Source organism: Hyperoodon ampullatus (assembly GCF_949752795.1).
Source record: "Hyperoodon ampullatus genome assembly, chromosome: X".
Taxonomy (NCBI): Eukaryota; Metazoa; Chordata; class Mammalia; order Artiodactyla; family Ziphiidae; genus Hyperoodon; species Hyperoodon ampullatus.
The window spans coordinates 103,335,863-103,354,239 of NC_136913.1; the positions used below are offsets into that span (position 1 = coordinate 103,335,863).

At 41.4% G+C, this 18,377-nt stretch overlaps 1 protein-coding gene across 2 annotated transcripts; it reads left to right on the forward strand.

The window, feature by feature from the left end:
- Nucleotides 1-7,603: 7,603 nt before the first annotated feature.
- UBE2A (ubiquitin conjugating enzyme E2 A) lies at nucleotides 7,604-16,258 on the forward strand (the record flags this gene model as incomplete). 2 transcript variants are annotated; one of them, XM_079727953.1, is made up of 5 exons in its annotated part: nucleotides 7,604-7,647; nucleotides 7,787-7,867; nucleotides 8,261-8,286; nucleotides 15,479-15,567; nucleotides 15,938-16,258. In XM_079727953.1, 5 exons carry the CDS (start codon nucleotides 7,604-7,606, stop codon nucleotides 16,064-16,066), a joined length of 369 nt encoding a protein of 122 aa, XP_079584079.1. In that variant the 3' UTR covers nucleotides 16,067-16,258. The 2 variants fall into 2 exon arrangements, with proteins under 2 accessions (XP_079584079.1, XP_079584080.1); XM_079727954.1 differs by lacking the exon at nucleotides 7,604-7,647 and adding an exon at nucleotides 14,385-14,474 and having other exon boundaries at nucleotides 7,807-7,867.
- Between the last annotated feature and the right edge of the window lie 2,119 nt (nucleotides 16,259-18,377).

Here is an 18,377-nt window from a genome sequence, read left to right on the forward strand (position 1 = left end):
GATCTTAGTTCCCCGACCAGGGATGGAACCCGTGCCCTGGAAGCGCAGTGAAAGCGCAGAGTCCTAACCACAGGACCGCCAGGGAATTCTCCTGTTTTTGTTTTTTTTTTCAATATATTTTTAAAGGTTTTTACCTTGTTTCAATTGGTCAAGATTTTTAGGAACCTCACTTTTAATCTGCAATAACAGTTTACAACTTGATTTTTTCAAGAGTTAACAAACTGCAAGCACCTGTTAATAAAGGTCTTAATAAAAAATCTGTTACAAATATTTATCCATTAATGCTTATCTGTAATGAGATTTTATGTATTTCATCTTTGAGAAAAATCTTAACACAGATAAGTACTGCCATATACTGATATCAATCCACAGGCACCTCTGGACTTCCCTGGTGGCCCAGTGGGTAAGACTGCATGCTCCCAATGCAGAGGGCCTGGGTTCAATCCCTGGTCGGGGAACTAGATCTCGCATGCATGCTGCAACTAAGAGCCCACATGCCAAAACTAAAAGATACCACATGCTGCAGCGAAGATCCCACGTGCCGCAACTAAGACCCGGTGCAGCCAAAAATAAATAGACAGATAAATAAATAAATTTTTTAAAAAAGAATTGCAAAATGGTGACAATTGAGCATTAAGTCAAATGCAAGGTCCTTCTGAAAGCAGGGCCCTATGCAATTGTACAGATTACATGCTTATGAACCCAATTCTAGTTTAAGAGAACTGGCTTCATAGGCATGTAAAAAAAAATCCACAGGCATCTGAGTTTTAATTGAGCATATTCATCTCTTAGATGGCACTTATAGAATTCTATCAGATTCTTCTCTTGACATTTGCCTTTCAGTATGTTGTTACATTGCAGAATAATCACTTCCAATTGAAGTTTAGGTGGAAACTCCTCAACTGCACAGTTAAATTGCTTTTGAAATTCAGAAATTTCCTTTGCACTTGCATCAGGGTCCAAAAAACACCACTGGAACTGTAATCTGAGCTCAGAAAAGATATCCACTGCAAATTTGTGTGGGACTGCAAATCCTGATTTTTTGTTTTAACATTTGACAGCACAGGAAGCAATTAAGTAACTAGACATTACTTGTGGTTCAGAAAGTGTCAGTTTTCATCGGAGTGACTTCACTGCAGTATAAATTTCACATGTAAGCAGCATTTTGCCTTGTAATTTTAGGTTAAATTTATTAAGTAACATTATTACCTCTACAGCAAAAGCTAATTCCATTCAGTGTTCAATAATAGTGGTTGAGGGTGATTCTTCCCGCTCAGAAAATTTTCAATCCCAGCCACGAGCTATAAAAATACAAAAACAAAACAAAAAAATACAAAAACAAACAAAACAACAACAAAAAACCTTATAACTGCTAAGTTGTTGAACTGCTGTTGGTAGGGCAAGTCAGAATATTCAGCCTCTTTTTCTGACAAAAATTCATGAAACTGACAATGGTTTAGTCCATGAGAGTGAATGAAGTTCACTGTTGACACGAATGGTTGAATAACACAAGATAGATTAAAATATTTTCCTGGGAAGTACCTGCTGTTCAATAATATGTAACAAATAACTATAGGATTTAAACAACTTACATTTTCGCAAGCTTTGTACACTTGTCCAGCTAAGCCTTTTTCTCCTTCATACATGTTTGAAATGCATCTTAGCAGATTCTACTTCAGGTTTTATTGAATTAGTGGTTTCTTGACTTTTTTGAAAATATTCTCATTTGCCGTCATCTACAGATTATCCATACAGGCCAATTCTTCCATCTCTTTAAACTCAGCATTGACTCTTCAAATAAACAACAACAACTGAGGAGTATTATTAAGATTTGTCAACTTATAAAGAGACAAGGAAAACCACTTGAAATAATTTGCCCTGTTTTTTAAATGACTATTGATGTTGCTTCCAATGTCCTCAACTTTTTGAGCTGCTGTTCTTGGTGAAAGCCTAATAGTCTTTAAAAAGTTTATTTTTCCTGGACACATTTCTTTGGCTTCTGCAATCAAACACGATTTAATTAACTCACCATCAGTAGATGGCTTTCCTTGCTTGGCTAACAAATGAGCCACTCAGAAACTTACTTTGGCAGCAACCTCATTTTCATTTTTAATTTTTGTGAAGCATTTTGCTATGGTAAGATATTCTATTTTAAACTTTCTAATTTTTCTAACCATTGCTTTCCTGTGAACTGGGAACATTGTAATGAGCACTTAGTTTGGTAATGTCGATGTATATCATATTCTTTTAGCCATGCTACAGCGTCATTGTGTAATAAACACAGTGTTTTGACATCTAAATTGATGACCAAGTAATCTACACTCCACTGTGCCTTAAAAGCACAACATTCAAAATCCACTTTTATTTTCTTGTTTTGACATGCTAGGTATGCACTTGTAATAAAAAAATAACAATAATGCCAAAACACAAGTGATACAAGTGGTACCCAAAATGCTATTGAGATATAACTGTGTCACCGTGGTTCATAGTATACCGACCAACAGTGGGAAGTGATGAGGGCACCACATACAGTTCCTGTCACAGCTACTCCACTCTGCTATTGCAGCACAAAAGCAGCCATAGTGAAACTTTATTTATGGACATTGAAATTTGAATTTCATATCATCTTCATGTGTCATGAAATATGATTAAATACTATTCTTCTTTTGATTATTTTTCAACTGTTTAAAAATACAGAAAAACATGCTTAGCTTGCAGGCCATAGGAAGAATGCTGGCAGGCTGGATTCGGTTGTAGCTTGCTGGTGGATGTGGCTGGTTTGTTTGAATTCTCATGTGCAACACTGTAGCCATTTGTATTAGTTTCCTTTTGCTGCTGTAACAAACTACCACAAACTCAGTGGCTTAAGAAAATTCAAATTTGTTATCTTAGGGTTCTGGAGATCAGAAGTCCAAAATCAATCTCACTGGTCTAAAGTCAAGGTGTCAGCCAGGCTGATTGCTCCTAGAGGCTCCAGTGGAAAAGTCATTCTCTGCCTCTTCCAGCTTCTAGAGGCTGCCAGCAACCCTTGGCTCCTTGGCTGGTAGCTGCATCACTCCAATCTCTACTGCTCTAGAACGCATCATCACAGGGCCTTCTCTCTGAATTCAGACTCCTCCTTTCCTTTTATAAGGACCCGTGTGATTATTATCAGGGCCACCTGTTTAATCCTGGATAATCTCCGTATCTCAAGATTCTAAATTTAATCACATCTGCAAAGTCTCTTTTGCCATGTAAGGTAACATGTTCACGGGTTTAGGACATGTAGATTAGCACATGGAGATCTTGAGGAGGGGTGCATTATTCAGCCATGCCTTTGTTTTCCTCTATTCAGCAGCTCAGCAGGTAGTGAAAGCCTATGTTCATGGCCCTAATTTCCCCATTTCTCTAAGCTTCACCATTTCTCTCTCCTCTCCCCCTCCATCTCTTTCTCTCCTTGTGTTCTAGGGGCTATAAATGGACAGCATACTACTACCTTTACTGCCAAGAACACACACTGTGACAACTGTTGTCTCCTGTAAGTGATCCTCTTGACTTGTCTTCCAAGATTATTGGAGTCAAGAAAAATCTTTTGATTTTATTTTCTGTTGTTCCTTGGTTGTCATTTGTACTGAATTTTATTGACAGGAGTGAGAACTGTAGAAAAATAAAATTCCTTGCCTTCACTGGCTAACAGAAATACAAACTCCCAGCCTCATAAGGCAGGAAATGATATTTTATTTGGTTTCTCTCTCCAACCCCAAATAGTCGAGGAAAATCACAATCTATTCTGCATTTTGAAAACAAGAATAAAATTCCACAATTTCCCTAGTCATATAGTCCCATATTTTTCCTCCCTTTTAGGAAAATGCTCAGATCCTTGCCTCTGAACAATTTGGAATTTTTAATCTTCTCTGCAGCTGCATTGCTAACACACTTTTCTTTAAATTGAAAAGGACCTCTAGTTTCTTGACCCCTGTTCTTGGGGGGAAGGGGGGATGCTTGCCTGTGAAGAGGGTATTTCTTCAAGATGTCAAGGTGAGAATGGGGTGGAAGGAATGCTCGGCCAGCTCTGCTATAGTCAGTATATTCCAGCCCTATAATCGCCTGTGCTGGAGAACAATCTTCTGTGTGCTGCTTGCTATGACAACCCTGCTTCTGATGGGGAATGTGAGGGCACAGCGTTCCTGCAAAGCAATCCCATTGTGCAGTCAGGGAACACTCTCCCCACATCCCAGTGCCCCAGGGCTTCCAAACTGCTTTGGTTCACGCTCTTGATTTTTCCTCATTAGGTAGTCAAAGAGCTACTCCTTAGCTATACAGCAAAGGAGTTGCAGAAAACAGGCCTGCAACAAACTCAAACACATCTCTAGCCTTCAATGAGTTTTAGACATTTATACCCAGTCCCTTATATCCAGGAGCCTCCCAGACCCTCTCCTCCTCTCCAGTACATTATATGCCGCTTCTCAGTAGGATGTTTTCAGTACATCTCTCTTGGGCTCAAACGCCTACAAAAGCTGCCTATCAAGCCTAAATTCCTCATCCTCGCATTTGAGGGCATTTAATTAACTTCTGTCATCCTCACTTTTCCAAGCCAAGGTCTCATCAGTCTGCATTAGCCACTCTAATCTGCCCACTATCCCCAGATCCTGGTTAAGCTCCATGTCCATGCTCGTGCTGTTGCCCTCATAGAAACTGCTTGAGTTTCTCCCTCCTAAGCCCTGCTTTCATCTCTTCTGAAACAACTTTGAAATAGACCCATTCCAGGAAGCTTCTTCGAACCCCACCAGACTGATGATTCCCTTGCTGTACAGCCCCTCAGCATCTGTGGATTCACATGTTTCTGCTATGTATCTTGCTGCTGCTCTGGAGGGAGAATTCTAAGATGCCACCCCCTTCCTCAAGATTTCTGGTCACTTCTTTCAGCTATTCAGTCAAACACTAATCTAGGTTCTGCTATGAGGCAATTTTGTAGATGTAATTAAGGTCCCAAATCAGATGATTTTAAGATCAGGAGATTATCTGGGGTGGGCCTGACCTAATCAGATAAGGCCTTATAGTGAACTGGGCTCTTCCTGAAGAAAGAGATTCAAACTGTGAGATGAAAAAATATATATACGTTTTAAAAAAAAAAGTGTGAGAGGGATTTGATGAGAGAGAAATTCTCTATTGCTGGCTTTGAAGATGGAGTAGGCCACGTGGCAAGGTATGCAGGTAACCTCTAGGAGCTGAGACTGGTCCCCAGCTGGCAGCCACTGAGGAAATGGGGCCTTCAGTCTTACAGCCACAAGGAACTGAAGTTGGCTAACAGCTTGTGGTAATTTGTTAAACATCAATAGAAAACTAACGCACTTGCTTTCGTAGACCTTGCTTTTGTTGATTTCATATGTGCGTATTAGTAGACTGCAAGCTCCTAGATTAGAGGAAAAGGAGGTTTTAAATTTATTTTTGTAACCCCTTCCCACCACAGCCATAATGTGATGCTATTAGGGAGATTTGCCTTAACTGATACGTTGGAGTTAATGGGAGATATAAATCCTTGGCCATGAGAGTACTTGTTGTAAAGCAGCAGCTAGAATCACTACCACTGTCAAGTGCCTCCTGCCTCCCATGTTAAAAACAATTTCCTGCACATCTGATATCTTCTGGACATCTTCACGCGAATGTCTCACTAGTCCCATGAACTCAGTAAGTCCCCAAATTTCCTCTCCCAAAACTGCCCCTCCCTCTCTATTCTGTAATTCTGGTAATGGCACCTTCAAACCCCCAATTATCTTGGAGGTTAGAACTTGAGCCATTGTTTGTTTGTTTGGCCGTGCCACACCGCACTGCGCCGCGGGGCTTGTGGGATCTTAGTTCTCGGACCAGGGGTCGAAACTGTGCCCCCGCAGTGGAAGCGCGGAGCCCTAACCACTGGACAGCCAGGGAAGTCCCCAGAACTTGAGCCATAGTTGGCTCCTTCCTCTCTCTTGCCCCCACATTCTATCTGTTGGCAGGTCCTCTCCATTTATCCCCTCCTCTCCATGTTTATTGTCTTTGCCTGGTTCAATATCTCTCACCTGGAATACTTCAAGAGTCTCCTAGTTGCTGTCCTGGGACCCATCTCTGATGAGCACAGCTCTGATCATGTCGCTTTTCTGCTCAACCACCTTCCAAGGAAGCCATTAGCTTGGCATTCAAAACTCTCCATGACTTAACCCAAACCTACCTTTCTCATATTTTCAAAAATCCTTAAATGAGTATTTTGCCTACCTTCTATGTTATTTGGGGTTGACTTTTTCTTTTTCTTTTTTTTGTGGTACGCGGGCCTCTCACTGTTGTGGCCTCTCCCGCTGCGGAGCACAGGCTCCGGACGCGCAGGCTCAGCGGCCATGGCTCAGGGGCCCAGCCGCTCCGCGGCATGTGGGATCTTCCCAAACCGGGGCACGAACCCGTGTCCCCTGCATCGGCAGGCGGACTCTCAACCACTGCACCACCAGGGAAGCCCTTGGGTTGACCTTTTAAAAAATATTCTTTAAAACTGTTATTGCTTTTGCAGGTCCACATACTAACTGTGACTCTTCCCTGCAACCTGCAGCTTTTTCACGTGCATCTTACCGTTACTTTACTTCAGACTCACTGCTCTTCCAATTCTCTGCAGTCGGATATTCTCATACCTTGGACTCTTCTGAACATATATTAGCTGCTTGGCTTGTTGAACTGCCAAGGGGAAATGTGGTTCCAGAGCCAAATTGTGAGTGCCCAAAGCTAAAGCCTCATTCTGCTTGCCTCCAGCTCTCATTCCCTCCCCCAGGACACACAACACCATTTCATTCTGTTTTGGGGGTGATCATTGGCCTAAATGTTGGGACGCAAATCCCGCACATTCATCCCATAGAGAAGGGACTCACATTCCATAGAGAAGGGACCCTCGACCTCATAGTCGAGGTCGATTTATTCTTTGAATTTTCAGTGATTTTAAGCAGTCACACACCCTCCTCCCCAGTCTCCCGTGTCCGCAGGGGGTGTGTCCCCTAGACTTCCGGCTTTCGGACAACCGGTTTTGCTCCGCCCACTCCCACCTCGAGATCTCGAGATTGGGACTTCCATCGTTCTTCTCCTCCTTCAGCCACTGTGCGCACTTTAATAAGTGATCTGATCTCAAAAAAAAAAAAAAAGAAAGAAAGAAAGGGAAAAGAAAAAGGAAAACAGAAAAAAGCTTCCCAGGGTTCGTCTTAGAATTGGCAAATAGAGGTGCACCCCCTTCCACCACCGGATCCTAGTGATTTCCAGGCAATTAAGTGCGGCCCGCAGCTCGCCTCTCACCACACCCCCCGCCACCGCCTCCCGCCCGGGTTTAATGACCTAAGCAACTTTCCGTCCCCCCCCCGCCCCGTCTTGGTACGGCCTGTCCGGCGATCGGCGTTCCACCCCCGCCCTTTCCTTCTAGGTTGGTTCAGCCCCCGTCTACTCAGGGGTGGTGCTCAGCCGGCGCCAGACAGACCCTCGACTTCGGAGAGGCAGTGCAGTTCCTTTGGGAGCATCCCCCTCGGTTCCTTCGGCTTCCACTACCTCCTCGGCCGCCTTACCGCCCGCGGGGACGCGAGAGCTCGGTGTATGCCCCACCCCTGACCCCGCTAGAGACATGTCCACCCCGGCTCGGCGGCGCCTCATGAGGGACTTCAAGAGGTAACCAGCCCGGGACGCCGGGGTCCGGGGGCTGCGGCCGGGGCGCAGGGCGGGGCCGGCGGAGGGCCGGGCGGGCGGCGGGGCGGCCGGCGGCGCGAGCGGGTGCTGGATCGCGGGCCCCCTGTCTGTTTCCTTGAAGGTTGCAGGAGGATCCTCCAGCCGGAGTCAGCGGGGCTCCATCTGAGAACAACATCATGGTTTGGAACGCGGTCATTTTTGGGTGAGTCTGCGTTCCGGGTGGTGGCGAGGGCCAGGGACGCATGTGCCCTCCAGGACCGGCCCGGTGCGGAGGCGGGGGCAGAGGGAGAGTGTTTGGGGCTGGCTGGGCCTAGGCGCCTCCCCGGAGCCTGTGCCTCGATTAGCTCGGTTCCCGTTGCCAGGGGAGCCATTTGGGGTTCTCAGGGGGGCGGGGCGGGGAGTGGTGGCGCTTTGGCGCGGCGGCCTGCCCGGGGTTTCTGAGAACCAGACCTCTGTTGGTAGTGGTTTTGCGACCCGGGAAGCGGTGGTTTACCAGCGGTGGAGCGAGCAGGGCTCGTAATAGCCATCTCCTCAGATGAATCGGGGAGAGGGGAGCCCCGAAGCGGGAACTGATTGGTTTTTCTCTGTGTTGCAGGCCTGAAGGGACCCCGTTTGAGGATGGTAAGAGAGTTTCTTTACCCACCTTTCAGGAGCCTGGTCATCTGGGGAAAGGGTTCCCAGTCATCCTAAGTAGCCTCCTACTTAGGAACCCGCTTCTCCCTAGCCTCTGCCTACTAAAGGCTTGAGTGGAATCCAATCTGTGGCAGGTTGTTCTGGCTATTGTCCGCTTGCCTAGAACTGCACCTTTTTTATTGCTTCTTAAAAAAAAAAATCTGGGTAAGGCAGTAAAAGGAGCATCATACCATTGATGTTAAGGGTCTGTGAGGTTTGGGCTGTGATCCTGCTAAATTCAGCCCCCCATCAAGATACTAAGTGTCAACCCAACCACTTGCTGATAGGCTCAGAGACCCCAGGGACCATTTGATTCAGAATTCTTCACAAGGGCGGGAACTGTGTTCAGCAGGTGCTTAGTGTGTGTTTGTTGGATGTTGAATGGATGCAAGAATCCCTTGCACACGATTGTCTGGTTTCTACAGTCTGGCATTGAGTGCCTGTCAGCCTCACTGCTTTAAGATGGTCTTTAATGCACCTTTAATAGCCAGTTTGAGCATAATGTTTCTGATTTTTAAATGAGTTTTCAGTATGTGCTTTTATCAAGACTTGATGGTCAGTAATCTCAACGCAGTTTCACAGTTGAGGGGAGCCTTAATGTACTGTCTTGACCAGTGTCCAACCTACTACAAGGTACTACCTGTACTTATAGGTACATGATTTTTAATGGGTTTAGGTTTGACCTTTAAAAACACATGTTAGTTGCTTTTTAAGGATTTTTTTAAAGCTTCCTATTTTGAGATAATTACAGGTTCATGTGCAGTTGTAAGAAATAATATTACAGAGAGACTTTGTATACCCTTCACCTGCTCCCCCGCCCCTTTGGTTACAAGTCATCTTGAATGACTGTGCACAACCAGGAAATTAACATTGATATAGTTTTAGTGCACTCAATTGTGTGTGTGTGTACGTGTGTGTGTACGTGTGTGTGTAGTTAATTGTTTTTGAAAGCTTAATACATTTAAAAAGATGATTAAAAGTATTTGAGGGCTTCCCTGGTGGCGCAGTGGTTGAGAGTCCGCCTGCCGATGCAGGGGACACGGGTTCGTGCCCCGGTCCGGGAAGATCCCACATGCCGCGGAGCAGCTGGACCCGTGAGCCATGGCCGCTGAGCCTGCGCGTCCGGAGCCTGTGCTCCGCAATGGGAGAGGCCACGACAGTGAGAGGCCCGCATACTGAAAAAAAAAAAAAAAGTATTTGAACTACTAATCGACATCTTTAATATTTTGAGGTATTTTTAAAAAGAAAAAGATCTTTCTGTTATTTTTTTCTCAATGACTTACCTTCCTTTGGTCACAGCATTTGAGAGACATTGTACACATATGCACACACATATGCACGTAACTCAGTTTGAAGGTGTGAACAAAAACGTTTCTGCAAACTACTAAGTACAAACTTATGTTGCCAAGTCAGTTTGCTTTTTGATGCTACCAACCACAAGATGTTGTGAGGTAGGTCAATAGTAACCAATTCTATGATTTGTCTCAAACACTCAACATTTCCCTAGAAGACTGTAGACAGTAGCCTAAATACTTGTAGTTTCCTCTCTACCTTCACTCACTGGGTAGATATCACTGCTCTTCAGCACTGCAATAAAAAGAAATGACAGCAGGGGAGTGTGATCCTCAAGCCATACTGTTGATACTTGGGTGCAGTAAATCATTTGAACTGATCCTGATCTGTAGCAAGAGCTAGCTAAGCTTAATTTTCCTCTACTAGATTGGTGCTAGTTCTTCATACTTAAGTTTTGCAGATTAGCTGTGTATTTGCTTTAGCTCCAGCAGGCTTTGTTTTCATTGGCTTCTTTTTTCCTCCTGATTTTACTCAGACTGCTTTACGCTGGGCACAGCTTTATTAATAGTACACCACTTTGCTGGGGTTGGCAACTTAAATATTTCAAGGGTGCTTCTCTCGTTTTAAGTGGTATGAGTTGAAAAGGTACTTGTGGAATCCATTATCTACCTGGACCTTCCCCCTTGACATTACTGGCTCTTTTTTTGATGATGTGTATCTCCACCCTGACATTGCTGAAAGGAATTACTCAGGCTAAATCACAGTACCCTTTTCTAATTCATTCTTTTGAGCAGTCTGCTATCCATGGATGCTTTCTCAGGTGTCTAGAACACTGACCAAGTTTACAAGAAATTTTTTGACCATTTAAAAATACCTGTTATTTACAGCTAGGGAAAGGCCCAATTAGGGACAAGTGGCATAGTTGATTTTGCTGTTGCCAATGTATTATATAAATCAACAGCTCCAAAACTACTTTCGCTGCTTCCTTGTAAACCATTTGTAGTGGAGGTTTCTGGAACAGCCAGACCCTAGTTAAAGAGATGAAATTTTAAGAAAAGGAACTCTTAAAGGTATTTTGATTTAACTTTACACACTTGAAGGTAAGAGGACTATGTTCCCAAGAGCTTACACTACCAAACAAAACATTAGGGGGAAATACTTCCTCATAAAATATCTTGGTATGCATGCTGAATACGAAGGTTAAGGAACAATGTATTCTCCATCACATCATCTGAAAATTGTTAATAGACACAGTAAGATACTAGTACTTGATTTTCATAATAGATGTATTCTTAAGAATTTGGTGTCTTTTTTTAAAAAAATGAATCAAAGTCCACTAGGGGTGTTCTTAAGGTAAATAAATCCTATGATGAAGAGTATTTGGGTATTATCTTAAAAATCAGACTCTTTTCAGTCATCAAAAAAAATTTTTTTAAGTACGTGTACTTTGCTTTCTCCTCAGGGGTCACAAACTGGTGGCTAAATGGCAGAAAACACCTACAGAGGTGCTTTCTTTGACCAATACAATATTTTCAAGCAATTGAATTTGTGACAGGCAGAACATACACTCTCTACTTTAACCATATCATTCCCTATTGCCATACACCAGCCATTTAACTCATTTATATAATTTTCCTGGTCCCTATACATAGATGGATTAATTTATCCTTTCCTTACAATGTTGTGACCTTCTCAGGAAGATAAAAAATCAGTACAGATTGTATACAAGAATGGTGAGGCTTAAGTTTCCAATTATTTTAAAGCCTAGCCTTCTAAATTTTCAGAGGACAAGCTCGTCTCGATTGCATAGTATTAATTCTCAGATTTTAAATTTCCTTAACATTTGTTTTGGATCTCAGAAATTGGATTGAGAGTTGTACTAAAGAGGTTCTCATTGTTTAAGGTGGCTAAAAGTATGAAATATCCCTTTAAATGTGTGCTTTGAGTAAGATTTAGGTACGTCCTAATTTATATTCACATTGAATATAAATCATATTGGTTTCACTTCTCAAGATATTAAATGAGCTGTTCTTAAAGACTTGATTAACTTCTTTGGTAGCTAGGTAACCACCTTGCTGAACTTTTAGGCAAGCATTAGGCAGAAAGCTCAAGTCAAGGGTTTTGTGAGCCACCAGCGTATGTACTCAACTTGCTTTCACTGTGATTGATGTAGGTCAGAAAGAAAGTACTATTTAATATTTGAATTCATTAATTGTATTTTTCTTACTGATAGTGAAGTTTGGATTTTTGGTTTTTGCCTCCTTCAGCTGGGTCTAGAGATATGAAACTGTAGAATTATTGTAACTAAAATATTTATGAAGCACTTATTTTGTGTCACTGTGCATCTTTCCCTCATTTAAACCTCACAACAACGTTATGTAGCAGGTACTGTTATGAACCCTATTTTACAGATGAGGAACTGGAGGTTCAGTCAAGTTGAGCAGTTTCCCCAAAGGTTTCGTAACTAGAAAGTAGCAAAGCAAGGATTTGAACCCAGATCTGTCTGACTGCAAAGCTTCTGCTCTGCCCCACTGCACTCCACTGTTTCCACTTACGCCTGCCTTCTGTGTGACTTTACCACCTTTAGGTATCGTATTTAATGATGGTTTTAATTTAAAGTACCTGGGAGCTCTGCATGCCATTAAATCTGCCCAATTTTAGAGCAGTTTTTTAGAGCAATTTCTTGATGATAAATCTCTAAGCTATAATTTAAGCGGGTATCAACACTGAGCCAAATGTGTTTATACTTGAGACACATAAGGAAGCTCAGAGTTTTGAACTAACACTCATTCCCACTTTTTCTTGCGTATTATAATATCAATAGAACTGAAAAGAAAGAACTATGCTTTCTTCCTCAAAAATAGGAAGAGTTATGACCAGGTGGTGATAAAGGTGAAGTGCGTTCTGATGGACTATAGCATGTTTATCCATTCCAAAATATTTTCCTTTTCGTCCTTAGTTATAATACATAGTAACTTCAGGTCTGACTTTCAAGTTTAGGAAGTAACAATAGTTGGGGAATATAGTATGTCTCCATATGTTGCATTTTTAAATTTGTATATATATTTATTTATTTATTTATATTTGGCTGCGTTGGGTTTTTGTTGCTGCACACGGGCTTTCTCTAGTTGCGGTGAGCGGGGGCTACTCTTCGTTGTGGTGCGCGGGCTTCTCATTGCGGTGGCTTCTCGTTGCAGAGCACGGGCTCTAGGTGCGTAGGCTTCTGTAGCAGTTGTGGCACGCGGGCTTCAGTAGTTGTGGCTTGCGGGCTCTAGAGCGCAGGCTCAGTAGTTTGTGGCACACGGGCTTAGTTGCTCCGCGGCATGTGGGATCCTCCCAGACCAGGGCTCGAACTCGTGTCCCCTGCATCGGCGGGCGGACTCTCAACCACTGTGCCACCAGGGAAGCCCTATAGTCTTTTTTTCTTAAGTGGAAAGGAGGAATGGAAGCAAGGAGGAAATAAATTGCTAACTCGAAGGAACCAGTAACAAATTATACTCTATCTGAAGTGTGGTCTATTGTATTAGAATAAGTAATTCATTAAATGGACCAGAGTAATATAGTGGAACGTGCATCACCTTAGATAATAACTGATTCCTTAAGATTACTTGAAGAAATTTCAGTCAGGAAAAAACAATTGCCCAATTGTTTTCTTGAATTTATTAAACCCAATTAAAAATAACATTTTGAAGAAAATAATCTCCCCAAATCACAACATCCAACAATTCTTTTTTGGTGGGGGGCGGGGGCGCACTGTGGGGCATGCGGGATCTTAGTTCCCCGGCCAGGGATCGAACCAGTGTCCCCTGCAGTAGAAGCGCAGAGTCCTAAACACTGGACCGCCAGGGAAGTCCCCAACAATTCTTGAATGAGATCCAGTTTGTCCATTTCTTACAAATAAATCTGTAACTTAGTATTCTTTAGGGCCTCCTGCTACCTTAGTTGACACATATTCAAGAAAAGTAATTTGTTTCAATAGTAGCGTAAACAAACGTCATTAGAAAGAAATTTACTAGAGACATGAATGCAATCTAATATGATTTTTAAATTATTTCTGCCATTAATTCCTACCATTAGTGTGAATAATTGAGTTGGTTTTATAGTGAAGTAGCTTGTGAGTCATACTTAAGGGTTTTAAAGAGGGACTGTGAAGTTTTTTCTGGCTTACATTCAATTATGTTTTCATTATAGAGTTGCTATTACATGAAGAGGAGCCAGTGAACACTTTTCTTATTTCCTGCTATTTTAAAAATAATTTGATTATTGATTTGTATTTCTAGCATTGGTTTTTGAACTTTGTGCTCTCATTCTTTCTAGTGCATTTAAAAATCACCATTTAAGATGACAGCTGATTAAAATTGGCCTTTATTAAGGTCTTTCAGTCTTCTCAAGGAGGAATGCCATGTTTTGGCTCTAGTTGCTTGTCATTTTAAGGATGTCTTCAAAATGTACAGTGGCTAAAGTTATCCTGCAGGCAGCAATTTTGAGTTTAAGATGGCTGTATTTAAGTTTGGGGGAGAATAATGGAAAAACAAAAAACAAATCACCTTTGAGTGACGGTTCTTACAGTGTCTGTCCATTTTTAGGGCAATCCCTGGAGCTGTATCTCTTACCTGGTCTCTTTCCTCTCTACTCTGTATCTTTGCGTTATTTCATATAATACTTGAAAAAAGAAGTCATGTAGTATTAAAAACAAAGTACTACCAAACAAGGTGATAAGTAGGCTTTCTTAACCCTTTCTTTTCTAATTACAGGAACCTTTAAGCTTACAATAGAATTCACTGAAGAATATCCGAATAAGCCACCTACGGTTAGATTTGTCTCTAAGATGTTTCATCCGAATGGCAAGTATCACTTTTAATACAGTATTTTAAACTACTACACTGTTTATTTGGGAGGTATTCCACATTTCCTATTTGTCTGTAGCACCTGAGTATTTGTCTAGGCATCTTGCTGTTTCCTGAAAGCTGAACTTCTTCATGGTGGTCTATCGCTGTCTTGGTCTGTGGTCCTAGAACTGAAGCAGTGAAGGGACATTGCCTTTGCTTGGAATCTGAGAGCCTCCTGGTTTTGATGATTTTATCATTTACTTACTAAACAAAAATAAGGATGTTCTTGAGGTTTCCTTTTAATGTAAGGCCAGATTGGGGTAGTTTTGTGTTGTGATTATTTTCACTAGCATTTAGAGCAATAGTTTTCAGCTTTGGATGCAGATCAGAATTAGCGTGGGACATTTAAAAGCCACGGATGCCCCGGCCCCACTCCAGACCTACTGAATATCAGATTCTGTGGTTGAGTCCAGGTATACGGTATATTGGAAAAGTGCCACAGGTGATTCTAACTTACTATTTTGCTCTTTTATTTTTTTTCCTAGTAGTAAGCCTAGAACAAGTTGCCTTTTATTCAGGTTAATAATGTATTTTCCAGGGTATCAGATATTTTTATCTTCATACCAAAATGAAACCTTGTGAACTCTGAGCTATCTTGGTTATTTCAGATAGGAGATAAAGTTTAAAAATTTAGTGGAGTGAATTTCCCATAAGTCTATCGATGATGAGGAACCCTCTTAAAAATAGTGCATGGTTTCCTGGATAACAGGGCAGTCTTTTCAGAATAACAAGCATTAAGTATCTTCCAGTTTTATACTGATTATGTTTGACATTCTCTGATCATCCTGTTTCACTAGTAGTGATTATGACACTTCTTTTAGGAAGGTAACTAAGAAGCAACTTAGTAATCTTTTTTAAACCTCAAAAGCAAAGTATTCTTGACTGTATTTGTCTTGACTATGATATTTAAACCTTAATGGTTTTGTTATGTTTAACATAACCTACTTCTATGCTCTTAGTCTATGCAGATGGTAGTATATGTCTGGACATTCTTCAGAACCGTTGGAGTCCAACATATGATGTGTCTTCCATTTTAACATCCATACAGGTGAATTTTCCTTAATGTGACTATGGCCTTTGATATGTTTATATTAGCAGTTGTTTTTGAAAGTCATAAGTAAAAAGTAGGTAAGACCTAACCCACCAGAAAACATATGTTTGCCTAGCTACTAGCAGGTTAATGTAACTGTAGATTATTATGCTAAGAGAGCAAATTTAGCTGCTACCTGGGACAATTCGAGTGTGTTGAATATACATATTGGGTTGGCCAGAAAGTTCGTTCAGGTTTTGCATAAGATGGTACGAAAAACCTGAACAAAGTTTTTGGCCAACCATATATATATATATATATATATATAATATATATATATATGTATATTTGCATTGAGGAACTGACTTTTTACAAATTGTCTCTATAGTCTCTTTTGGATGAACCCAATCCCAATAGTCCAGCAAACAGCCAGGCTGCTCAGCTGTACCAGGAGAACAAGCGGGAGTATGAAAAACGTGTTTCTGCGATAGTAGAACAGAGCTGGCGTGACTGTTGACCCGGGTGCAGGAAAAGAAGCAGCTGGTCATAAGAAAAATATATATTGATGTGTTTGTCGCCTTCCTATTCATCAGTGTCATTACATTTACTTTATTAAAAGCAAAATAGCTGTTGTGCTGTTTCCATCTTCCCTTGCCAGGCTTTTCCTACCCCTTCTACCCTCTCCTTAAACATCAGAAAACACCCTCTATGAGATCAAATGTACTGTACCTGGGTTACGTGCAAAAAGTCACTAATGCTTAATTAATTCCTTTTCTGTTGTATCTCATTTCCAGAATTATGGCAGTATTGTGTTACTGTACTTTACACTAAGCTTTTTAAAATGAATTGTTTTACAAGTGGTGCTTATGCATAGCTTGATGACCAGAATGTTATTTTTAACAGAATGAATGATTACTGAAGCATTTCACCCTGGCTGGTCCTTCACTTGTGTTGGATTTAGAAATGAATTTTTGGAATATGGCCTATAGAAAACAGGGAAACAAATCCATATAAACATCCATTTTGAAAGAGCAATGGAAGCTAAAAAGGCTCTGATACTAATATCTAACTAACATGAATTGTGTTTTTTTATTTTTTTTGCGTTACGTGGGCCTCTCACTGTCGTGGCCTCTCCCGTTGCGGAGCACAGGCTCCGGACACGCAGGCCCAGCGGCCATGGCTCACAGGCCCAGCCGCTCCGCGGCATGTGGGATCTTCCCGGACCGGGGCACGAACCCGTGTCCCCTGCATCGGCAGGCGGACTCTCAACCACTGCGCCACCAGGGAAGCCCCATGAATTATGTTTTTAACTGGTAGGAAGGAGAATGTTAAAGGGCTCAGCCAAGGGAGTGCAGCATAGTAACTGACACTTCCTCTCCTTGCAAGGTGTTCAATGGACACACCCGAGCTAAGATTCAGAATACTGAAGTCTTCTGGATTTTCACTTTTTAAAGAGGTGTGGGAACAGAGGAATGGAAACAGTCATGTTTTTAAGCTAGGGAAGGTTGGAGATCCTTTAATCCTTTTAAAGGAGCAGTGCTACCCTAGATGAACAAATTTATAATCCTCCATTGTTTTTTTTAGAGTTTTAATTAACCCAAGGAAGGGAACATGTCTGTGGTAAACTATTTTCCACTCAAATCCTCTGTTAATGCTGCATGCTTTAGTTTCTTCCTCCCTTTCAGTATTACAAGAACCTTAAAATCAATGTTTGTAATCTTTCTTTGGATATTTATACTTTTAGATTGACAGTACCTTTAAGTAGCAGTGTGGGACAAAGCTTGTAAATGTTTTGTCTGATGTTCCATTGTCACCTTTTGTGCATTTATCACTCTTCTGAATTTAACTTTGCACAAGTAACCCATGTAAAAAATGTACATTTTTCAAAACTTGTAAATAAAAATAACCTTAAAATTTTGTAGTCATGGTATAATTATATTTTAGCTCAGTATGAACTTTTAGTATGAATTTATTGGACTCATATCTACTCATTTCCCCCCTTAAAATAAAAATTATGGTAAAAGCAAAAATACAGATTCTGGGAGAGGGAGAAGAGTAGATACTGCTGGAGAGGATGTATTTTCTTTTCAGTCATAAGTGTTTAATGCTTTTTTTAAACATGCTAACAATGTAAATCTATTAGGTAAAACAAAGTTACTTCAGCATATATTATAGTCAATCAAGGGAATGAAATTGTGGTAAGGGGGGAGAATTAACCTGGAGATTTACTAGCATCCTCAGAGACCAAGATCTAACTTGTTGATCCTGACATTCCACCTCTTAAAAAAGCCCTAGCTTAAAAAACAAACTAAATAATAAAATGGTATTTTAAGTCTCATGTAAAGCTTGGGAGTACAGGTATCCGCAATGTTACCTTGTTTAAACAAAACTCTGCTTTCTTCTGAGGAGCAATCTATCTCATTTTAAAGAGACAAGGACAGTGACTGTGGAAACTCACTTCTTGGGGAGGGGGGGTGGGCGCTAATTGAATTTAAGTCCTTATGGTGTATGTACCCACTCATCCTCTAAGACATGGCACTTAAAGGAACCTCAACATGAGGGAGCTCATCCTACACTGAACACATGAACTGGTTAGTTTCACCTAGAAGCAACATCCTTAAATGCACTTATTTCTCTTAAGTCCATTTCTACTTCAAAGTAGAATGACATTAAATTGGTCTTTACTTGGCAGATTAGTTTTACATAAATTTCTTCATCCTACTGTGGCTGGCTATCTTTTTTTGTTGTTTTTTTTTGTTTTTGCCACACTGTGCAGCTTGTGGGATCTTAGTTCCCCAACCAGGGACTGAACCCGGGTCCACGGCAGT